This window comes from Hordeum vulgare, chromosome 1H, assembly GCF_904849725.1.
Source record: "Hordeum vulgare subsp. vulgare chromosome 1H, MorexV3_pseudomolecules_assembly, whole genome shotgun sequence".
NCBI classification, from domain to species: Eukaryota; Viridiplantae; Streptophyta; class Magnoliopsida; order Poales; family Poaceae; genus Hordeum; species Hordeum vulgare.
The window spans coordinates 431,472,775-431,493,767 of record NC_058518.1 but is presented as its reverse complement, the minus strand read 5'-3'; the positions used below and the strand labels follow the sequence as shown (position 1 = coordinate 431,493,767).

Genomic DNA, 20,993 nt, shown 5'->3' with positions numbered 1-20,993 from the left:
GAGATGATGCTGGATCCGAAGGCTGTTTCCTAAGGGCGCACACTCGATGATCTTGTTGCACCCAACCCCGGGACGAAAAAAGACTCTTCATTGTTTGCTGCTAGGGTGTTGGCTTTGCTTCAGTTTTGGTTATGTGTAATAGGATCTAGTTCTCGCGTCCTCGGCTGGCTGGAATTTTTAACCTTTTTTGTTCAAAAAAAAGAATGCGATGTCGGACTAACGAAGCGAGGGAGTGGTGCACTGTGTAGGAAACACGCCTACCAAAAATGCGAACCTAGTAGCCTTTAAAAAAAATGCAAACCTAGTGATTTTGTGGATAGTGTCTTAATTTATTTTTTTCACGGTGAATGTCAAACGTAAATCAGCCTAGCGCACATCTCAAAAAAACACAAATCAGCCTAGCTCAGAAAGAGTTGACAGACCAGAGACCACAGAACAGCTAGCCCAGAAACCGGCCCACATGCGTTACCTCTGCGGCGTGCCGTCATGTGCTCAACCCATACCGCCCCGCATGGCCGAAAGCAAAAAAAGAAGCAAAATAAATAAATAAATCAGTAGATAAAGGCCCCCGGACGCGCAAATAGCGCATTGTCCCAGGGACCTGTGCGCCAAAACGCCGTGCCGTGTTTCTGGCGATCGGCATCGCACGCACGCACCTGGCACCTCCCTCGCCCGGATTCCCTCCCACCGCTCTTTTAGCACCTGCCCCCCGTTGCTTGCGTCCAACTCAACTCCACTCCCCCGCCTCCTCCCCTCTCCCATCTGCTCTGCTCTGCTCTGCTCGTCCCTACCTGCGATCGCCGCGGCCACCAGCCAGCCAGGCCCGCCATGGACGAGGAGTACGACGTGATCGTGCTGGGCACGGGGCTCAAGGAGTGCATCCTCAGCGGCCTCCTCTCCGTCGACGGCCTCAAGGTGAAGCCCGCCTCCCCCTGCCGATCGATCTGTGTGCCTTTCCCCGTTCCAGCCGCCTGCCGTGCCGTCGCTCGCTCAGCTCCCGTGCTGGGGTTTCGCGTGCTTTCCGACGGGGCCCGCGCGCTCGGTGGCCGCGTGGGGTGGTTGCTGCTGCTTCCAGGTAGTAGATCGGGCGATGGTGCTGGCATCCGGCTTGATCCGGACCCGATGCCGGCAGATGGGCGATTGTTTCGGCTGCCACACCGTGTCCCTCTCTTGTTGGTGGTAGGAACTGTTGCGAAACTTAGTCGGTCGTTCGACTTGGGGGAGGCAGCCTGTAGTGATGTGGAGGTAGGGACGCAGGGCCATGGCTGAATCGGAAGGTAAACTGCAGTGACGGCGACCCCAGCCGTGGTCTCCCAGTTCATGCTAGTAGATGTGATCCATGCTTGTAAGGCGCGGGTATGAGTTTGCAAAGCTGGGGTACATCAGTTAGTGAGGAAAAAGGGAGGGCGTATTTTGAGTTTGTTGTGGCGTGACATGCTTACCCATTTGGAAGCATGCTCTTTTATGCTGTATTAATTAGGTGAGATACTGCTGATCTAAAAGTGACGGGATGCTCGAAACATGTTGTAGTCTGAAGGGGTGCAAAAATGTTGATATTGCTAAATGTGTTCTAAGTCTTCTTTTGCTTTTTGCAGGTTTTGCACATGGATAGAAATGACTACTACGGAGGAGATTCCACCTCCCTCAACTTGAATCAGGCAAGCAACTATATGTCTCTATCGAGTGGTTTAAGCTAAGATTGCAACCACCTAGAATCATGGGTACTTTTTGAAAACATTTATATATGAACAAAAGCCACTCAGTCTGTTTTGGTATTTGATATGATTGATTTATTCTTGTAGTTGTTTTTTTAGTTATATCTCTTTAATGTTTGCATGTGTTGTCAACAGCTCTGGAAGAAGTTTAGGGGGGAAGATAAACCACCGGCGCATTTAGGTGCCAGCAGAGACTACAATGTAGACATGGTTCCAAAGGTGTGGCATGCCCCTTTTGATTAAATCCATCCTTGTGTGCCGCACATATTAACTGACTATACAATATATGAACTCTTTTCCTTGCAAAAATATTTATAAACTTATTTGTTGTTCAGTCGAGTGATTTAGCAATAAGGAAAACCATTGGCGTATGACCAGTAAATAGCCTTTCAAACATGGTTACCACGGTTGCTGCAACAGCCTTTGAAAGCCCCAGCTGAGGTTTGAAATTGATGACAATCGGTGAGGATTTGGTGTCCGGTTCATAGATGGGTGCCAAACCAATGAAATCAAGATAGAATGGAAGATGGGAGGTTATGATTTCTTCCAGCTGCCATCTGCCACTAATATGGTTCTGAGGCAGCAGAAGGCTGGGAGATAGGTTATGGCACTACGTATCTTTAGAAGGTTGCGTCGCTACTTTATGGTTCCCCTCCTAACTAAAGGGTTGCCGCTGTGCTGGATGGGCTGATCAGGCCCATGTGTCATGTTTTCTCCTTCTTTTAATGTGGATGTTCTCTAGTATGACCTTTCTGCCTAAATATCTGGTGTGCATATTGCATCTTCATCTTTTTTCTCTGAATCGGAGATGTACATTATACACCTATTAGGGAACCCAGCTTTTGTAAGTGGCGAATGCATTGATCCGCGAATCTGGTAACCATGGTTCTAAAAGCAGATTGGGGAGTGATGTGTGGGCCTGATAGAGTATTTCAAGCAGATAGAGGATGCAACCTCGCCTCTCATCTATATGGCAGAAAGTTATGGAACTTACCATGTATATAGGGGCAGTAGTACATCATGTCTCAGGGTAATAGAGCACTCAAGATAACTGTCGAAGTTACAAAAAACGAATTGGTCCTCGGTAAATTTAGCATCATACTAGTAGGTATCAATGGCTTTGCGACTTCTTGAAGAGGCTTGTGGCCAAGAAGTACTTTCCTTGCATTTTTTTGCTTCATTTTAGTGCGACTCATTTGCATGCAGTTTTGACCAATAACCGTCCAACTCTCGCCCTATGTTGGAACCTTTATCACAACTCCACAATCCTGATAGTGTTTCCCATTACTTGTTTGTTTTGTACTATTGTTATTATTGTTCTTTTTGCAAGAAACTTGTGGTTTTGTTAACAATACACAGATGATGGGTTCAGAGTATGAAGTGGTATAAGCCTACAGGCTACATGTAATATTTTGAGATATAAACGCTTGATAAAAACAATATCTCTCTTTCTATATCCGACCAGTTTATGATGGCGAATGGAACTTTGGTTCGTACTCTCATTCACACTGATGTGACGAAGTATCTGTCTTTCAAAGCTGTTGATGGAAGCTATGTCTTCAGCAAAGGGAAGGTATTGCTTTAGCTTACCCGCATACCTCCCATCTTGTATGGACGGCACCTCTGTTGGATTCGTCATAAGCCATTCTTTCATCTCATGTATTCTAACACCACTATTCATACTAGTCACCTGCATTTTGTTGCTGTGTTGCATTTCCATCAGATTCACAAGGTTCCTGCCACTGACATGGAGGCTCTAAAATCCCCTTTGATGGGCATATTTGAGAAACGTAGAGCAAGGAACTTCTTCATTTATGTCCAAGATTACAATGATGCTGATCCAAAAACACATCAAGGATTGGACCTTACAAGGATGACAACTAGAGAATTGATCGCGTAAGTATCCCATCTGTTAATGCCATCAATGCTATATCAGATTTTTTGGGGGGAGGGGGCGGGGGGTTGGTAAAAAGGACTATATAAGGTAGTTGCGTATTCTGTTGAGTAGCTGAAATCTACAAAAGCTAGTTCTGTCAATCTCATTTGGTAGGAAAGAATGCATGCTTGTTCTAATTACACATGCATCTTTTGCATTACCTTGGTTCTTTTTTCCTTCTTTTTTTCAGAAGTAGGGATTGGTTTAATAATTTTCTCTCTTTTGAGAAAACGGTAGACTTACAGAACATTTGATTTAGTATCATGTACTGCTCTGCACTTTACATTAAAAGTGGAAGGGTATCCCTTGTTACCTTCTGCACTGCAAGTAATCTTTTTTTTTGTTATTTGTTCCAGGAAACACGGATTGAGTGATGATACTATAGATTTCATTGGCCATGCGCTTGCTCTTCACAGGGATGATCGCTACCTAAGCGAGCCAGCACTTGATACTGTTAAAAGAATGAAAGTATGCCCTGGCTAATCTTTTTAGCCTTTTCTTTTCTTAAGAAGATAGAAGATTTCTGGCTTGTTAACATCAATATAATTTCTATGATCTGCTACCCTCGTATATTTGTTTTTGGTGATATTTCTGCTATTTGAATGTATTTTATCGATGGAGTACACTGACACTTTTCTGCTTGCTGCTAGCTCTATTCCGAGTCTCTTGCACGGTTCCAAGGAGGCTCACCTTATATTTACCCATTATATGGGTTGGGTGAGCTGCCACAGGTCAGTCGTTTTTCGAGTACTTTGAGCTAATATATTTTCTACCGCATGTTCGCCTTTAAGATGCTTATATGCTGAAGTGCTTTCTTACTGTCCAGGCTTTTGCACGTCTAAGTGCTGTTTATGGCGGTACTTACATGTTAAATAAGCCAGAGTGCAAGGTTGGTCTTACCCCATCTGTGCTAATCATTTATGCCATTGTGTGTGAATTCTTTTACGCAATACTCCTTTGCAGGTTGAATTTGATATGGAGGGGAAAGTATGTGGTGTTACATCAGAAGGTGAAACTGCTAAGTGCAAGAAGGTTGTCTGTGATCCTTCTTACTTGGCCAACAAGGTATATATCACTGTTTTTAATTGATGTTATACTTTTGTTTGGATATGTTTGTACTAAATTCACCGAAACTCTCATGTTTACATCTGAACTTAAGTCTTGAATCTTCACGATTTGGTCTTGTAATTCTTATTGTCTGCTTACTGTTTTGCTACATAGCATTCTCACATGACGTTTACTCTGTGAACAGGTAAGGAAGATTGGAAAAGTTGCACGAGCAATTGCTATTATGAGCCACCCAATTCCAAATGCAAATGATTCCCACTCGGTTCAGATTATTTTACCACAAAAGCAACTTGGGCGCAAGTCAGACATGTGAGGACTCACTTTCTGTCCCGGTTCGCAAATAATTATCGCTGGATAAATTTCTGTATTCAATTTCCATTGCTTCATTGTGACATGCACGCTGGTATATATTTTTTAGGTATGTCTTCTGTTGCTCGTACACTCACAATGTCGCGCCAAAAGGGAAGTTCATTGCGTTTGTGTCTGCCGAAGCGGAGACTGATAACCCACAGTCTGAACTAAAGCCTGGAATTGATCTACTTGGTCCAGTAGATGAATTGTTTTTTGATATGTATGACAGATATGAACCAGTCAATGAACCTTCTCTCGATAATTGCTTTGTCTCATCGGTAAGTTTTGCTTTTATGAGAATACAGTGTTAGTCTCATATTGTAGATGTTCATGGCATTTTATTTTTCTTTCCCTCTTTGCAGAGTTATGACGCCACTACTCACTTTGAGACAACTGTGACAGATGTTCTTAATATGTACACACTGATTACTGGAAAGGTAAGCTTGAGATTCACTCCTTTTACCTTTACAATGCTGGTGAGCGATTATTAGTTTCTGTTGGTGTGGGGTAAAATCTGAGAATTCACAATTTGTTCCTGAGGATTGCTGTCTATTTTTATTCACTAGTGATTCTCTGTTGACTTTTTTTCCTGTAGAATTTGGACCTATATATATATACACACACATTTTTGTGGCCGAAAGCTGTTTTGGCATAACTCTCTGCTCTTCTTGCAGACTGTTGATCTTAGTGTCGATCTCAGTGCTGCCAGCGCTGCAGAAGAGTATTAGATCTCATCAAACCCAGTATTTTCTTCAAGACATACTTCCTGGAGGTACACCACCAGAATCCTACTGCGTGATGGTCACTTGTGACATCAGCTGTGTACTGTGTAGGAGTTCAGGTCCACGCCTGCTAGCAGCACTACGCGAAATTATTATCTGTGGAATGGTGCTGGTTTCCTTCGTTAACTTCCTTATTGATCCACTGGGTTGTAAACATTATTCTGTACTAACAATGGCTTTAGCATGTTGATGTCCGTCTTGTGGATGTGTTCTACAGTTATACATATTGGTGTCGTGGACGTATTTTCCTTCCAAGTACGGTCTACGTGGTTTATTTCCTTCCGTTCAAGAAAGTAAGCATGCAGATGGTTTTGGAATGTTACGTGAGAAACAGAAAAAGTGGGTTTGAGCCAAAGGAATTCAAATTTAGAGATTGTTTGATTTATTGGCAGCAGTTGTTGCCTTCTCTAAAAAATGGTAGCATGGAATATTTGCACTCACTTAAGCAACAAGGCTGCTGTAGAAATAGTGAAGGATATCTTTGAGCGGTCTGGCAAAAATCATCTTACTTACATGTGGGTTTCCTTGCAATTAAAATGTGTTGTACTCCCTCCGTTTCTAAATATTAGTCTTTGTAGAGGTTTCACTAGGATACTACATACCGATGTATATAGACATACATTAGAGTATAGGTTTATTCATTTTGTTCCGTATGTAGTCCCTTAGTGAAATCTCTAAAAAATGCCTATATTTAGCAACGGAGGGAGTATATGTTTGCTGTGTTTCACACATCTGGTTTTTGTTGTTGTTGGACATGTTTTGCTGGTCTTTAGATAAGTTGATGTTGTGTTGCGTACATTTAGCATTTTTGTTGTGTAAGCTTAAAAGTTTGTTACGTACATCTAGCATTTTGTTGTATAAGCTTAAAAGTTTGTTGCACACATAAAATATAATTTAATTGTATATTTTTGCAGTTCATTGCATGGGTTTATGATTTTTTGTTGCATGGTGAGTCGGTAACATCACTGCTTTACAATTTTATTTTATTTTGTGTGTAGTGAGTCAATAACATCATTGTTTATGAACTTGTTGCACAAGATGCTATGGAACATATCTAGTGGTTTGGAGGTTTAGTTGCCTTATCATATGTCCCATTTCTATCATCTTATCGGGAAGCTACGAGCTAGTGTTCAATGCTGGAGGAATAAGCGGTGGAGCCCTTTGGGTTTAAGTTAAAAATGGGAATTCATGTAAATTTGTGTACGGGCAAACTTTCCTTGTGTGGTGCTAATTCTTTGGGTTAAAGTGAAGTAAAAGAAAACAGGATTGAATAAACAGTCAACCGATTATTGAGCATACCAGTTGGATATTCCTATTCACGGGTTGTTTACGACCAAGTTTTTATGGTTGCCATTTCAAGGGTATGCCTTAGGTCATTAGGTGCATTCCTCTTTTCAGGTAAAGATCATACGAATGAAAGCCGAATGATCATAAATATTTTTAATGAAGTCTATGACACACCCAAAAGGTCATGAATATAACTGAATAGCACATGTCCTGTTTTTTCAAGCTTTTGTTGGCTTCCAATCACCATTGGATTCACTTTCATTGGCAAAACTGATTCACATAATCAACTTTGCCACTATGGTACATCTTGACGTGCTTCACACAGTTGCATTTAAAATTGTCCAAATTAAGATTCAACTTCAACATCAAAGTCCATTTCAAATAATTGTTTGTTTTCAACTTATGATTTTTTCTAGAAGAATCTGTTGCCTAAAGCTGAAACAAACAGGGGCTAAAAGTCTATGTCGCAAGACAACTTAACTATTTCTTTACGATTTGTGCACATTGAGAAAAAAAAATCACCTCTTGACGACATTTGGACAACATAATTTGAATTATCCATTGCTCATAGTAGAACATGTCCCTGTTTGTTGTGTGCATATCAAATTTAAATTCAATTGTTTTGATATTGTAAATCCGGTATGGAGTTAAAAGTATATAAAAAATTCAAAACGTTTTAGATATCTTATAATTTTGACACCAAAAAGGTTCATCTTAGACACAACTTGTGGCATCTACGAAGACTTTACACTTACTCTTGATTTTGCCATATATATGATGATTGTTGACGTGACGGAGAGAGCACGATCAGATAGAATCGGAGAGAGCACGATCAGATAGAATAGGAACTATCTCGTTCTCTTTGTCCTTGTATTTAACAAGGGAACCGCTAGGGATCAGACTACTGATCTCTAGCATTCTATCAGTCCTGTCAATGATCGTCAGATTAAATCCGTGATCGTCATCCGATCTGGTAGAAAGGCCAACGCCAAGTTGTTTCTATCCTTCCTTAATTGCGTTTTTAACTGCTCCGCATAGCACGCCACTCCACAAATTTCTCTGATACATGTTGTGTGCTTCCATAACTGTTCTGCATGCTTATAATAACTACTCCCGTTAATTCCACTACCTACTATTAGTTCATCTCCAAACCAGGAGATTGATGCATGATATTGCGTACAATTTATTTACTTGGCAACAAATTTATGCTTCTATTGACCGTAGAATTTGCTTCCATAGTGAATGAGTTTGCTTCGATTTGAAATAATTTTATGTTCTATGTAACAAGACATTTTGTTTTCGAATCTAACATGTTTCAACTGACTAGAATTGTAGCTATATCAAGTGCATTAATTTTTTTGTTTCCATCAACTATAAAATTGATTCCAACAAAAAAATAATTAATTTGCTTCTGTCTAAGAAGAAAAAACGGCTTCTTTTGAAAGGATCACACATTTTTTTCTTCGACCAGCGAGTTATTTCCAACCAAACAGTAATCTGCTTCCATCTAAAGAGAACAATAGTACCACTATCACAACAACACATGCTTCGAAGAAACTAGTTGTTTGCTTGGATAGACGTAGATTATGCTCCATAGTTTGATAGCCAAACAATTTGAATGGAATACATGCTCAAACAAACTGGTATTTGCTCGTAATAGCTTCCTACCAGCTGTTGTACGATATGTGACAAACCACCATCAAGTCGTTGCATTTGGTGTGGCTCCCCAAGGCGCACATTATCTTGGCACGTGAGCGTGTAACACTCGTATATGTGGTGCTTCAAACTGCAGTAAATTTGCTTCGACCGAGGTGGTGCTTCCAACGATATCCAAATGCCATGTCAATTGCTTGAAGCAAAACATCAGTTCAACAGAAGCAATAAGAGGTTTGATTGGAAGCATATAAACATGGTATGTTTGGTGAACTAGTTTGGAAGAACGGCATGTCCGAAGCACATAGTTTGGCATTTTTGAAGCAATAAAAATGTGGATGGAAGCATACAACTATACATATTTGCAAATGGCTTGACAATCGTGTCATCTTTATTTTCTTGAGCATGCAAGTATAATGGTACAAAATGGAGAGGACGATTGCGAGAGATATGGAATGAAAACTAGATGTGCAAACAAACATCATCAGTTGAATATTACAATAGAGAAAAGGACTAATTGCAAATGCTGAAGTTATAATAATGCAAAATAACACATGTTATGAGAAATATGATGAAGCATGTTTGTTGAAAAATAAATAAAAATCTCCACACACCAGAAAATAACATACTAAATCAAGATGGCATGATATAATTCTATATATACATGGGAAGACCTAGGTAGCATGGATTCTAAGTAATGATCTTCGTTAGTGATTTGGAAGCATAAATCTTCTGAAGCAATTGAAAGTGCATGGTATGCCCCTAATCGACTTTTGGTGTTAATGACAACACATACATAGGAAACTAATCCTATTTGTTGAGTGCATCTCAGGATGGTAAGTACTTTAGTAGATTGAGAAGTATGTGCCAAGGTGGTCTGAGAAGATTTATATGTCAAGAAGGCTCGGGATTGAGAAAAGATGATGTAGACTGTCCTTTTAAGTTTACTATTCTTGAATATAGGGATCCCACACTATTAAGAGGGGATCACATGTTTTCCGATGAATTTGCTCATACCACACCTTCACTATTCTGCTCAATACCACATATTCTCTACTCTGCTCCTATCTCAAAACAGGTCAAATGCCTCGGACTTCCGGCTCTCTCCGGACGTCCGAGGGCCGGTCGAGGGTCGGACGACCGACAAGCTTCGGAAATCCAGAGCTCTGCACCAGAAGAACTTGAGCCATATAACTCGGACTTCCGGCTCCCTCCGGACGTTCGAGGGCCGGTCGACCGACCAGCTTCGGAAATCCGGAGCCCTGCACCAGAAGAACGTGAGCCATATAACTCGGACTTCCGGCTCCCTCCGGACGTCCGTCCCCTTTCGGAAATCCGGAACCTTGCACCAGAAGAAGTTGAGTTGAATAACTCGGACTTCCGGCCTTCTCCGGACGTCCGGTCCCTGTTCAACTCATAGTGTTTCCAGTCATATCTACAGCCCTCGGACGACCGGCCCCTGTCGGACGTCCGACTCCTTGTGGACGCCCGGACTTCCGTAAACTGTCGGACGTCCGTACCCTGTGTGACTTAAAGTGTCCCCAACGGCTGTTTTACACTCCCCACTATATATACCCCCTCCCACTTCGTGAGAGGGTGTCCAACACAGCTAGAACACATACAAGAACACCTTTCTTCTCACCCACTCTTGTCTACACCAAATCTTAGATCCCAAGAGCATTTGTGAGTCCCTTTGAGTGTTGTTCCAATCAAAAGATAGATCGTCTCCTTCTCCTCCTTCCCACCAAAGTGATTTGTGATTTGAGCAAGTTTTGAGCAATCCCCGTGATCTTGTTACTCTTGGAGGTTGGAGACTCCTAGGCGGTAGGAGTCTTCGGAGAGGAATCAAACCATTGTGATTTCCCCCGGAAAGTTTGTGAAGGTTTGGAAGCCACCTCAAGGCTTACCACTAGTGGTTGAGAAACGCCTTCGTGGAGTTATCTCAAAGGGAGAATAGGGTGAGCCTTGTGGCGTTGGTGTGCCTTCGTGGTAACATCCGCCCCTCTAACGGTGACGTAGCTTCCCTCCAAGGAAGTGAACATCGGGATACATCCTCGTCTCTCTTGGAGTTTCGGTTATTCCTAACCCTAACTCTCTACTTGTGTTAATCCTTATTACGTACTTGTATTTGATTATTGTTTACCGCTTGCCTTACTTCACTCTAAATAGCTTACTCCTTGTCATAGCAATTATTAGGCCTACACTCATATTCCGCACATTTGCCTAAAATTGCTAAGTAATTATTAAAATTTGGATCTGTACCTATTCACCCCCCCTCTAGGTCCATCTCGATCCTTTTCAATTGGTATCAGAGTCTCGTGCTCTATTATTGTGGCTTAACCGCCCTAGAGCGAGATGGACGGGATTCCCACTACTGTAGCTCCAGTGGAGAGGGACGGGACTTCCACGGAAGTAAAGTCCTTCACCTCTGAGGACCTGGAACGGGTCCTTGCCAAGCAAAAAGAGGAGCATGATGCTTCTCTTGAGGCCTTGGTCCAAATAAGACTGGCATCATTAACCACGGGGACAACCACGTCCCCGAGGGCCTCAGGGCCACATGTGCACGGTTCTTCATTTGGCCAACAACCTCCGGAAAGGAACCAAACCAGTGTTCCATGGCTTTATGCTAGATCTCAAATTGAGAAACCTAAGTACAATCCTGGAGGAAAACCTCCCTTGCTTGATGACAATTTTGATTTTGCTTTGTGGAGAGTTGGTATGCAAGATCATCTTAGGTATGCCAATGATGAGATGTTGGACATCCTCGAGCATGGGTACAATCTTGTAGATCCAAGGTGCCTCACTCCCAGAGAAACTTATGACAAGCATCTCAATGACACTGCGATCATGTGCATAAGAAAAGGAATGAATGACAAGCAACGGAGACCTTACATTCACATCACAAGTGCCAAGGAACTGTGGGATAGCATTATAAGGACCAAGACCGGTACCTCCACTCTTCGGCTTGCTCAATATGAAATTGCCAAGGGGCAATTACAGAATTTCTGTATGGAAAAGGGTGAATCACCCAAGCAACTGCTAGAACGGCTCATGACTCTCGCTGCAGACATTGAGTCCTGTGACTGTGACAAGACGCAAGATGGTTTCAATTTGACCAAGAGATTTCTCGTGGACAAGTTACTCCATGCTCTTGCTCCGTACCACCATCAAATGGTATGGGACATGAGGCAGCACCATGGGTTCAAAGAAATGACTCCAGATGACATCATATCCACTTTCCAATTATTTGAAGAGTCAAAGGCAAATGCAACAAAGCACCTTGCCATGCATGGCACTTCAACATCAAAGATCAATCTTGCTTTGAAAGCCAAGCATGAATGTGATGAAGAAGAAAGTGAAGAAGAAGATGGTGATGATGACTGCGAAGATGGTGATCATGTTGACTCTGATGAAAGCCCATCTTATGAGGACATTGCTCTCTTTGTAAAGAAGTTCAGTGCAGGAAAATTCAAGGGAAGATTCCCAAAGAAGAAGGTAAGGAAATGCTATAACTGTGAGGAAACCAACCACTTCTCCAATGACTGCCCTTATGAGAAGAGAGAAGATAAACCAAGGTTTCCGAAGACCTTAGTAAAGAAGAAGTTGCCAAACCCTATGAACTCCAAGCTCAAGAGAACAGATGGAAGAGCATTGGTTGCACAAGAAGAATCAGATCCAGAAGACGTTGGTGGAGTTGCCGAAGTAGCTCAGGATACACAAAACACCTTGAGGCTAGTCAACAAAAGTGGTGATGTTGTTCACTACAACTATATGAAAGACTACAAGGGCAACGCCCACAAGTGTTTGATGGCAAAGACTGCCATGGGAGATGAGGAAGACCAAAGCTCCCATGATAAGGTTAAGGTAACTCCACGGTTAAACTCTTTCAGTCTAGCTTCTACCTCACCTGATGAGTATCTTGATGCGGAATATCACTATGAGGATAATGACTTAGATCATCCCATGTTTGCCAAAATATACAAATTTATGTGCTCTCTTAAAGGAAAGAAGCTCATTATGTTTCGCATACTTATGGAAATGGTGAGTAAGCACACCAATACCATCAAGGAACTCGAAACCCTCGTCACTAAGGAGAAGGAAAGAAATGAAATCCTTGAGCAGAAAGTCCTGTATGAGGAAGCACAAAATGATGCATTATGCTCAAAAGTTGGTGAAAACCTTGATAAACATGCTAACGATCTTGCCTCCTTGAAAAAGGCTGAATCTGTGTGCAAAGAGTTACTAAATGATAAAAACCGACTAGTGAACTCTCATGCTTCTCTTTCTAAGGACTGTGAGCATCTATCCTTGTCTCTCAAAGACAAGGAAGAGAAACTCACTGTTCTTACAAAGAGCTTTGAGGCACTCAAGGTTACTTATCTTGACACTTTAGCTAAGGCTTACTCCTCACCTACTATTAATGTTGATACCTGCACTACTAACTCTAGTAGTGAACTGACATCTATTCTTGAGGAAAATTGTTCGCTAAAGGCACAGCTAGATAGAGGTCTCATGACATGTGCACAAGGACAAAAGAATCTCAATGAGATCTTAAGTCAACACAATGGAGGCTTTGCCAAGGAAGGGCTTGGGTTCAATCCAAGCACCACCAATAAAAGTGCATCTCCTCTCAAGTGTACCACTCCGCTTAAAGAAATATTTGTACGAGAGGGACACAAGGAGAAAGGTAAGGTTGTGAGTAGGTTGGCCACTAGGGGTTCGCCTACTCTCAACAAGACGACTGAATTCATGCCTCCATCCTATGTACTTCGCAAATCAAAGGAAGGAGAGGTTTATGCTAAATTCGTTGGTCCCCGTAATGCATTCCGATTTTATGCTATTTGGGTCCCTAAGACTCTTGTAACTAATGTGAGAGGCCCCATGACGAAATGGGCACCTCAAACCAAGTCTTAATTCGTTACAGGTTGTCTTCTCCGGAGGAGCCAAATGGGTGATCGACAGTGGATGCACCAATCATATGACTGGAGATAGTAACTTGCTCTATGACTTCATGCAAGCCATTCGACCATACATGAGCATTGTATTTGGTGGAGGGTCAAAAGGGCAGGTAATTGGGTTGGGCAAGGTGGCAATCACTAATGACATATCTATTGCAAATGTCATGCTTATCCAATCTCTTCAATATCATTTACTTTCAGTTCGCCAATTGGCTTCTGTTGGTTATGACACACTATTCGGACTAACGGATGTGAAAGTCTTTAAGAGAGACACTCTCAAAGTGGCCTTTGTTGGAGAGTTGGATGGCAACCTTTACACGGTTGATTTCTCGAAAGAGAGCACCTTCCATACAACTTGTCTAATGGCCAAGGCCGACATGGGATGGTTGTGGCATCGCCGACTCGCCCATGTCGGCATGAGAAATCTTCAAAATCTCTTAAACGTCAATCACATCCTTGGACTAACAAATGTATCTTTTAAGAAAGATCGTGTGTGCAGTGCATGCATAGCTGGGAAACAACATCAATCAAAACATCCACCCAAGAACATTGTATCCACTTCAAGGCCGTTAGAGCTCCTCCATGTGGATCTGTTTGGGCCTCCTTCATGGGCAAGTCTTGGAGGGAAAAAGTATGGCCTAGTCACTGTTGATGATTACTCAAGATACACATGGGTATTCTTTCTCAAGTCCAAGGACGAGACGAAGATCACCTTCATTGATTTTGCCAAACAAGCCCAGCGGAAGTTTGACAAGGACATCAAGGCAATAAGAAGTGATAATGGCTCCGAGTTCAAGAACTACACCCTAGAAGAATTTCTTAGTGATGAGGGAATTGAACATCAGTACTCCGCACCTTACACCCCTCAGCAAAATGGTGTAGCAGAGAGGAAGAACCGGACACTTGTGGAAATGGAAAGGTCCATGTTAGACGAATACAAGTCACCACATAGTTTTTGGGCTGAGGCCGTCAACACAGCATGTCATGCATCAAACCGGCTCTTCCTTCGTTCAATATTGGAGAAGACTCCATATGAGCTCCTAACTGGGAACAAGCCCAATGTTAAGTACTTTCGTGTGTTTGGATGCAAGTGTTTCATCCTCAACAAACGGGAACGGTTAGGAAAATTTCAATCCAAAACAACTTAAGGGATTTTTGTTGGCTATGGATCAAACTCTCACGCCTACAGAGTCTACAACAAATCCACTGGATGTGTTATAGAAACCTGTGACGTGACGTTTGATGAATTTAACCGCTCCCATGGGGAGCAAGTTGATCTAAGTGATGCAGGTGAAGAAGACTCCTCACAAGATATCTTGAACATGGGTGTAGGTGCACTTCTTCCCATGAAACAAAGACCCCATGATGATGATGAAGATGATGAGAGTATTTCTCATCCTCAAGACAGTTCACTGCCTGTACCTCCACAAGATACTAGCACACATATCATGCCAATTGTTGAGGATCAAGTGGGAGAACATGTCTCTCACTCTGATCACACTCGAGAACAAGTTGATCTTCAAGAGCTAGACCAAAGTATGGATATGCTTGATGATGAACCTCAACAGGTGCAACGCGAAGAGGAATATCTTCCGCCGCACATAAATGATCCATATGTTGAGGACGTTGATGATGGAAACGAAGTCGAACCTCGTGAAACCCTGACCTCCATCATGCCACATGTGGCGGTCGTGTTGATATTGATCAAATCCTCACCGGTGTGTCGGAAGGTAGAGTGACTCGTAAACAATTAACAAACTTTTGTTCTCACTTTTCGTTTGTCTCTAGTACCGTGCCACACAGGGTTCAGGATGCATTGTGTGACAATGACTGGCTCCTTGCTATGCAAGAAGAGTTAAACAGTTTTACACGCAACGAAGTATGGTCATTGGTAGAACGACCAACTGAGGAACACAATGTCATTGGAACTAAATGGATTTTCAAGAACAAGGAAGATGAGAATGGGACTGTCCTATGCAACAAGGCAAGGTTAGTAGCACAGGGGTACTCCCAAGTTGAAGGTTTGGACTTTGGTGAGACTTTCGCCCCTGTTGCTCGTCTTGAATCCATTCACATTTTATTGGCCTATGCTGCTTTCAATGGTTTTACTTTGCATCAAATGGATGTGAAAAGTGCTTTTCTTAACAGTCCTCTACAAGAAGAGGTATATGTATCACAACCATCTGGGTTTGTTGACCCTCACCACGAAGACCATGTATACAAACTTCACAAGGCTCTGTATGGCCTCAAACAGGCACCCCGTGCTTGGTACGATCATCTTAAGAAGTTCCTACTTGATGATGGCTTTATGGTGGGGGTGATCGATCCCACTCTTTTTACTAAGAGGGAAAATGGTGATTTGATCTTATGCCAAATCTATGTAGATGACATCATTTTTGGTTCTCCTAACATCTATTTATGCAAGAAGTTTGCGGCCTCCATGACCAAGACCTTTGAGATGTCACTCAACACGGACTTGAAGTTCTTTCTTGGGTTTCAAATACAACAATTTCAAGAAGGAATTTTCTTGTCTCAAACTAAGTACCTCAAGGACATTCTTGAAAAATTTGATATGACAAATGCTAAACCAATGAAGACACCCATGGCCACACATGTAGTTCTAAATGAAGACACCAACGGTATTCCTTTTGACCCATCTACTTACCGCTCCATGATTGGTTCGCTACTTTATCTTTGCGCATCTAGACTGGACATCATGTTAAGTGTAGGCATATGTGCTAGATTTCAAGCTTCCCCTAGGGAAAGCCATCATACGGCGGTTAAGCATATTCTTAGATACCTTGTTCACACCCCAAAATTAGGCTTATGGTACCCTAAGGATGCAAAGTTCGATCTTATTGGGTACTCCAATGCGGATTGGGCCGGTGACAAAGTGGGACGGAAATCCACTTCCGGTGCATGTCAGTTTCTTGGACGCTCCTTGGTAAGTTGGTCCTCGAAAAAGCAGAACTGTGTTTCTCTCTCCACGGCCGAGGCCGAATATATTGCAGCCGCAAGCTGTGCAACCCAACTGCTATGGATGAGGCAAACCCTAAAGGATTATGGTATCATGTATCGACACGTTCCTCTTCTCTGTGATAATGAAAGTGCCATAAAGATCTCTGAGAACCCCATTGATCACCCTCGCACAAAACATATTGATATGATGTATCATTTCTTGAGAGACCATGTGCAAAAGGGTGACATTGATATTACCCATGTGGGTACCGACATGCAGCTCACTGACATTTTCACCAAGCCACTTAGCGTAGCAAGGTTTTGTCAACTTAGGCGTGAACTAGGTATCTTGGAGCTTGATAACATAACTTGAAATCTTGCACACATACACACACTCACATTATGTTTGTGTCTTGATGTGGGCATGCATTTAGGGGGAGTGGGTCATAATTCTGTGTTTTGAGCTTACAAAGTATGCATAAATCAACTTCTATCCACAAGTAGTATATGTAATTCTTGTAGGCAACTATGTTCGTGTTCTTTGTGAGAAACCATGAAAAATCATCATCTCATCATCAAAAATTCCAGAATCAGCCTCTGCCTCCTCCTCTCTCTCGGTCGTCCGACGTGTCTCGAACGTCCGGCGGCTAACCTCATTCCAGACGTCCAACCAGTGTCGGTCGTCCGACGGCAAAATCCTCTCCGGACGTCCGACGCCTGTCGGACGTCCGACACATCGGGGCCTATAAATAGAAGGGCGCGGGGCTGGGCCTTGCCCTAGCCCTCACGCGCCTCCTTTTTCCCAGCAGCCGCCGCCGCCAGCACCAGGAGCACTCGCCCGCGCCACCACCTCCGAGATCTGCCTGATCTCCTCCGCGGGATCCGTCTCTTCTTGCTCTCCTCTCTCGATCTACACGTATCTCCTCCGTTCCCCTTGCGTTTGGATTCCTTTCTCCCAAGTTCGCGTGTTCGTTCATATGGTTAGCCCGTGACCATTCACCTTTGGGTTTCCATCCGTGTAGGTTTGTGTGCATCATGCCCAGGCTTAAGCACGCCGCCCGGAAGGACGCTGCTGGCTCATCCACTCGTGCCCCTACTGGCACGGGGTCGGACTCGGAAGGGCAACATCGTCCCTTCAAACGGATTTCCCAGCGTCCTCCGTCTCAACAGCTCCCCTCGTCGTCTGATGGTGATGGCTCTGACTTCGAGGATGAGCTTGCCGCCGAGGACCGTGCTGACCAGCCCGCCGTTCGGAGGTCCATGCCAAAGCCCCGGACTCGCAAGCCGTCCTATATGCCACCACCTCCTCCTGCTCAGCCCGCAGGTGAAGCTCGTCGCATCTCACTTGAACCCCCTGCTACCTTAGGTCGTGAAGTCACGAACTTCACCACGCTTGCCAAGTCTTCATACCTCACTTTCCGCCGCGACATTGATCAATTCTCTGTCGTACGTGACTCTATGGACTCACGTTTCCGCACAAACGTCCAGGCGGACATCTTTACTACAGTCATAGTTCCTAAGGGTCTCTCTTGAAAAGGACGTGGATGTCGCCTAGAGGGGGGGGTGAATAGGCGCTTTAAAATAGATAAGGTTTAGGCTTGAACAGACGCGGAATAAAACTAACGTTTAATATGTCAAGCACAAAACCTACAAACAACTAGGCTCACCTATGTGCACCAACAACTTATGCTAAGCAAGATAAACAACTAAGTGATAGCAAGATATATTACAATAAAGAATATGTCTATCACAAAGTAAAGTGCATAAGTAAAAGGGTTCGGGTAAGAGATAACCGAGGCACGGGGAGACGATGATGTATCCCGAAGTTCACACCCTTGCGGATGCTAATCTCCGTTAGAGCGGTGTGGAGGCACAATGCTCCCACCAAGATGCCACTAAGGCCACCGTAATCTCCTCACGCCCTCGCACAATGCAAGATGCCGTGATTCCACTAAGGGACCCTTGAGGGCGGTCACCGAACCCGTACAAATGGCAACCCTTGGGGGCGGTCACCGAACCCGTACACGTGGCAACCCTTGGGGGCGGTTACCGGTACCCGTACAAATTGCTCGGGGCAATCTCCACAACCTAATTGGAGACCCCGACGCTTCTCGGAGCTTCACACCACAATGATTGAGCTCCGAGACACCACCAAGCTTCTAGGACACCAAAGCATCCAGGAAGAACAATATCAAGGGTACTAAGTACCAAAGGTAGTAAGCTTCTCAACTTCTCACTTCCACGTATCACCGTGGAGAACTCAAACCGATGCAACTAATGCAATGGCAAGAACACACGAAGTGGTCAAGTCCCTCACACTCAAATCCCTCCACAACAACAAAAGCTATGGAGAAATATGAGAGGAAGAACAAGGAGCTCACAAAGAACTCCAAGATCAAGATCCAAGGGGTTCCCCTCACATAGAGGAGAAAGTGATTGGTGGAGATGTGGATCTAGATCTCCTTTCTCTTTTCCCTCAAGAACAAGCAAGAACCATTGGAGGGATAGAGAGTAATCAAGCTCTAAGAATGTCAACAATGGAGATAGAACAAGAGCTCAACGGATGGATAAGACCAAGGGGGAAGAAGACCCCCTTTATATAGTGGGGGAAGGAATCATACCGTTACCCACACTTTCTGCCCGAGCTCCAGCGGTACTACCGCTGGCTGCAGCGGTACTACCGCTGGCACTCCAGCGGTACTACCGCCAGCTAGCGGTACTACCGCTGGCTGCAGCGGTACTACCGCTGGCACTCCAGCGGTACTACCGCCAGCTAGCGGTACTACCGCTGGCACTCCAGCGGTACTACTGCTGGGCCCCTGGTAGTGCAACGGCACTACCACCGCCAAGAAAGTCTTCGCAAAAAGGTCCGTCCACGAACAACTGCTAGGCAGGCGGTACTAAGCTCCTGGAGCGGTACTACCGCTGACCAGGGGCGGTACTACCGCTTGGGCCAGCGGTACTACCGCCAACTCTAGCGGTACTACCGCTAGGTCCAGCGGTACTACCGCTCGCCACTGAAACAGCCATAACTTTCGCATACGAGCTCCGAATCGAGCAAACCCAAGCTTGTTGGATTCAGGACGACAAGGGCTATCCAAACAGCGACTTAAGACCATGCGGTTATGAAAATGCCAATGATATAAAGATGTGAGTCCTCTAAGAATGAAGAACCGGCAAAAACTCCAACATCGAAAACATCATAGTAGTTGCATATGGACTCCGTTTTCGATGAACTCGAGCTTGTCATGAAGATGACCATAAGCTCTAAAACTCACAAAGAGAAACACCAAATAAGAACCAAGAAGTATGATGCAAGGATGCAAATGGTTTGAGCTCTCAACGAACGATACGATCAAGCTACTCACTTGAGAGCCCCCCTTGATAGTACATCAATCTATCCTAAACAGAAAACCTATCAAGGGCAAACCTATACCTTGCACCTCGTCCTCTTGAGCTAGATGATGATGATCTTGGCTTCCTCAAGATGGACCACCTTTCTTGATTGCGTTGGCTTGACGAAGACTAGTTGATTGCTCCCCCATACTCACTATGGGTGAGCCACTCTTCAGCATATCTTCACAAGTCCATTGCCACCACAATGAACAGCAGGCTTCAAGCAAGATATCTTCGTGTTGATCCACTTGAACTTGCACACCACCATCTTGATGACGGTCACCACTTGACGTCATCCTTCATGGGTTGTATGAGATCTTCCTCTAGACGCAAGCCCATGGAAACACACCTAACCCCCACATAGAACTCTCACAAAGACCATGGATTAGTACACAAACACGTAATGGACAATGCTTACCATACCATGGGATCACTTGATCCCTCTCGGTACATCTTGTACGCTTTGTGTGTTGATCATCTTGATTTACGCTTTGTCTGAGATCTTGATCAACCTTGTGTCTTGATGACGATCACCACTTGACGGCATCCTTCATGGGTTGTATGAGATCTTCCTCTAGACGCAAGCCCATGGAAACACACCTAACCCCCACATAGAACTCTCACGAAGACCATGGGTTAGTGCACAAATACGTAATGGACAATGCTTACCATACCATGGGATCACTTGATCCCTCTCGGTACATCTTGTACGCTTTGTGTGTTGATCATCTTGATTTGCTCATGGGTTGTATGAGATCTTCCCTTTGACGCAAGCCCATGGAAACACACCATACCATGGGATCACTTGATCCCTCTCGGTACATCTTGTACGCTTTGTGTGTTGATCATCTTGATTTACTCTTTGTCTGATATCTTGATCAACCATGTG

The 20,993-nt window shown here is 43.8% G+C and overlaps 1 protein-coding gene across 1 annotated transcript; it reads left to right on the top strand.

Annotated features, from left to right (window-relative positions):
* Positions 1–593: 593 nt before the first annotated feature.
* Positions 594–6,095, top strand: LOC123442870 (guanosine nucleotide diphosphate dissociation inhibitor 1). Its single transcript, XM_045119043.1, has 13 exons — positions 594–915; positions 1,596–1,658; positions 1,851–1,934; positions 3,181–3,288; positions 3,439–3,611; positions 4,008–4,119; positions 4,302–4,382; positions 4,478–4,540; positions 4,615–4,716; positions 4,904–5,028; positions 5,138–5,348; positions 5,433–5,507; positions 5,745–6,095. Exons 1-13 carry the CDS (start codon positions 829–831, stop codon positions 5,796–5,798), a joined length of 1,338 nt encoding a protein of 445 aa, XP_044974978.1. The 5' UTR covers positions 594–828; the 3' UTR covers positions 5,799–6,095.
* The last annotated feature ends 14,898 nt before the right edge of the window (positions 6,096–20,993 follow it).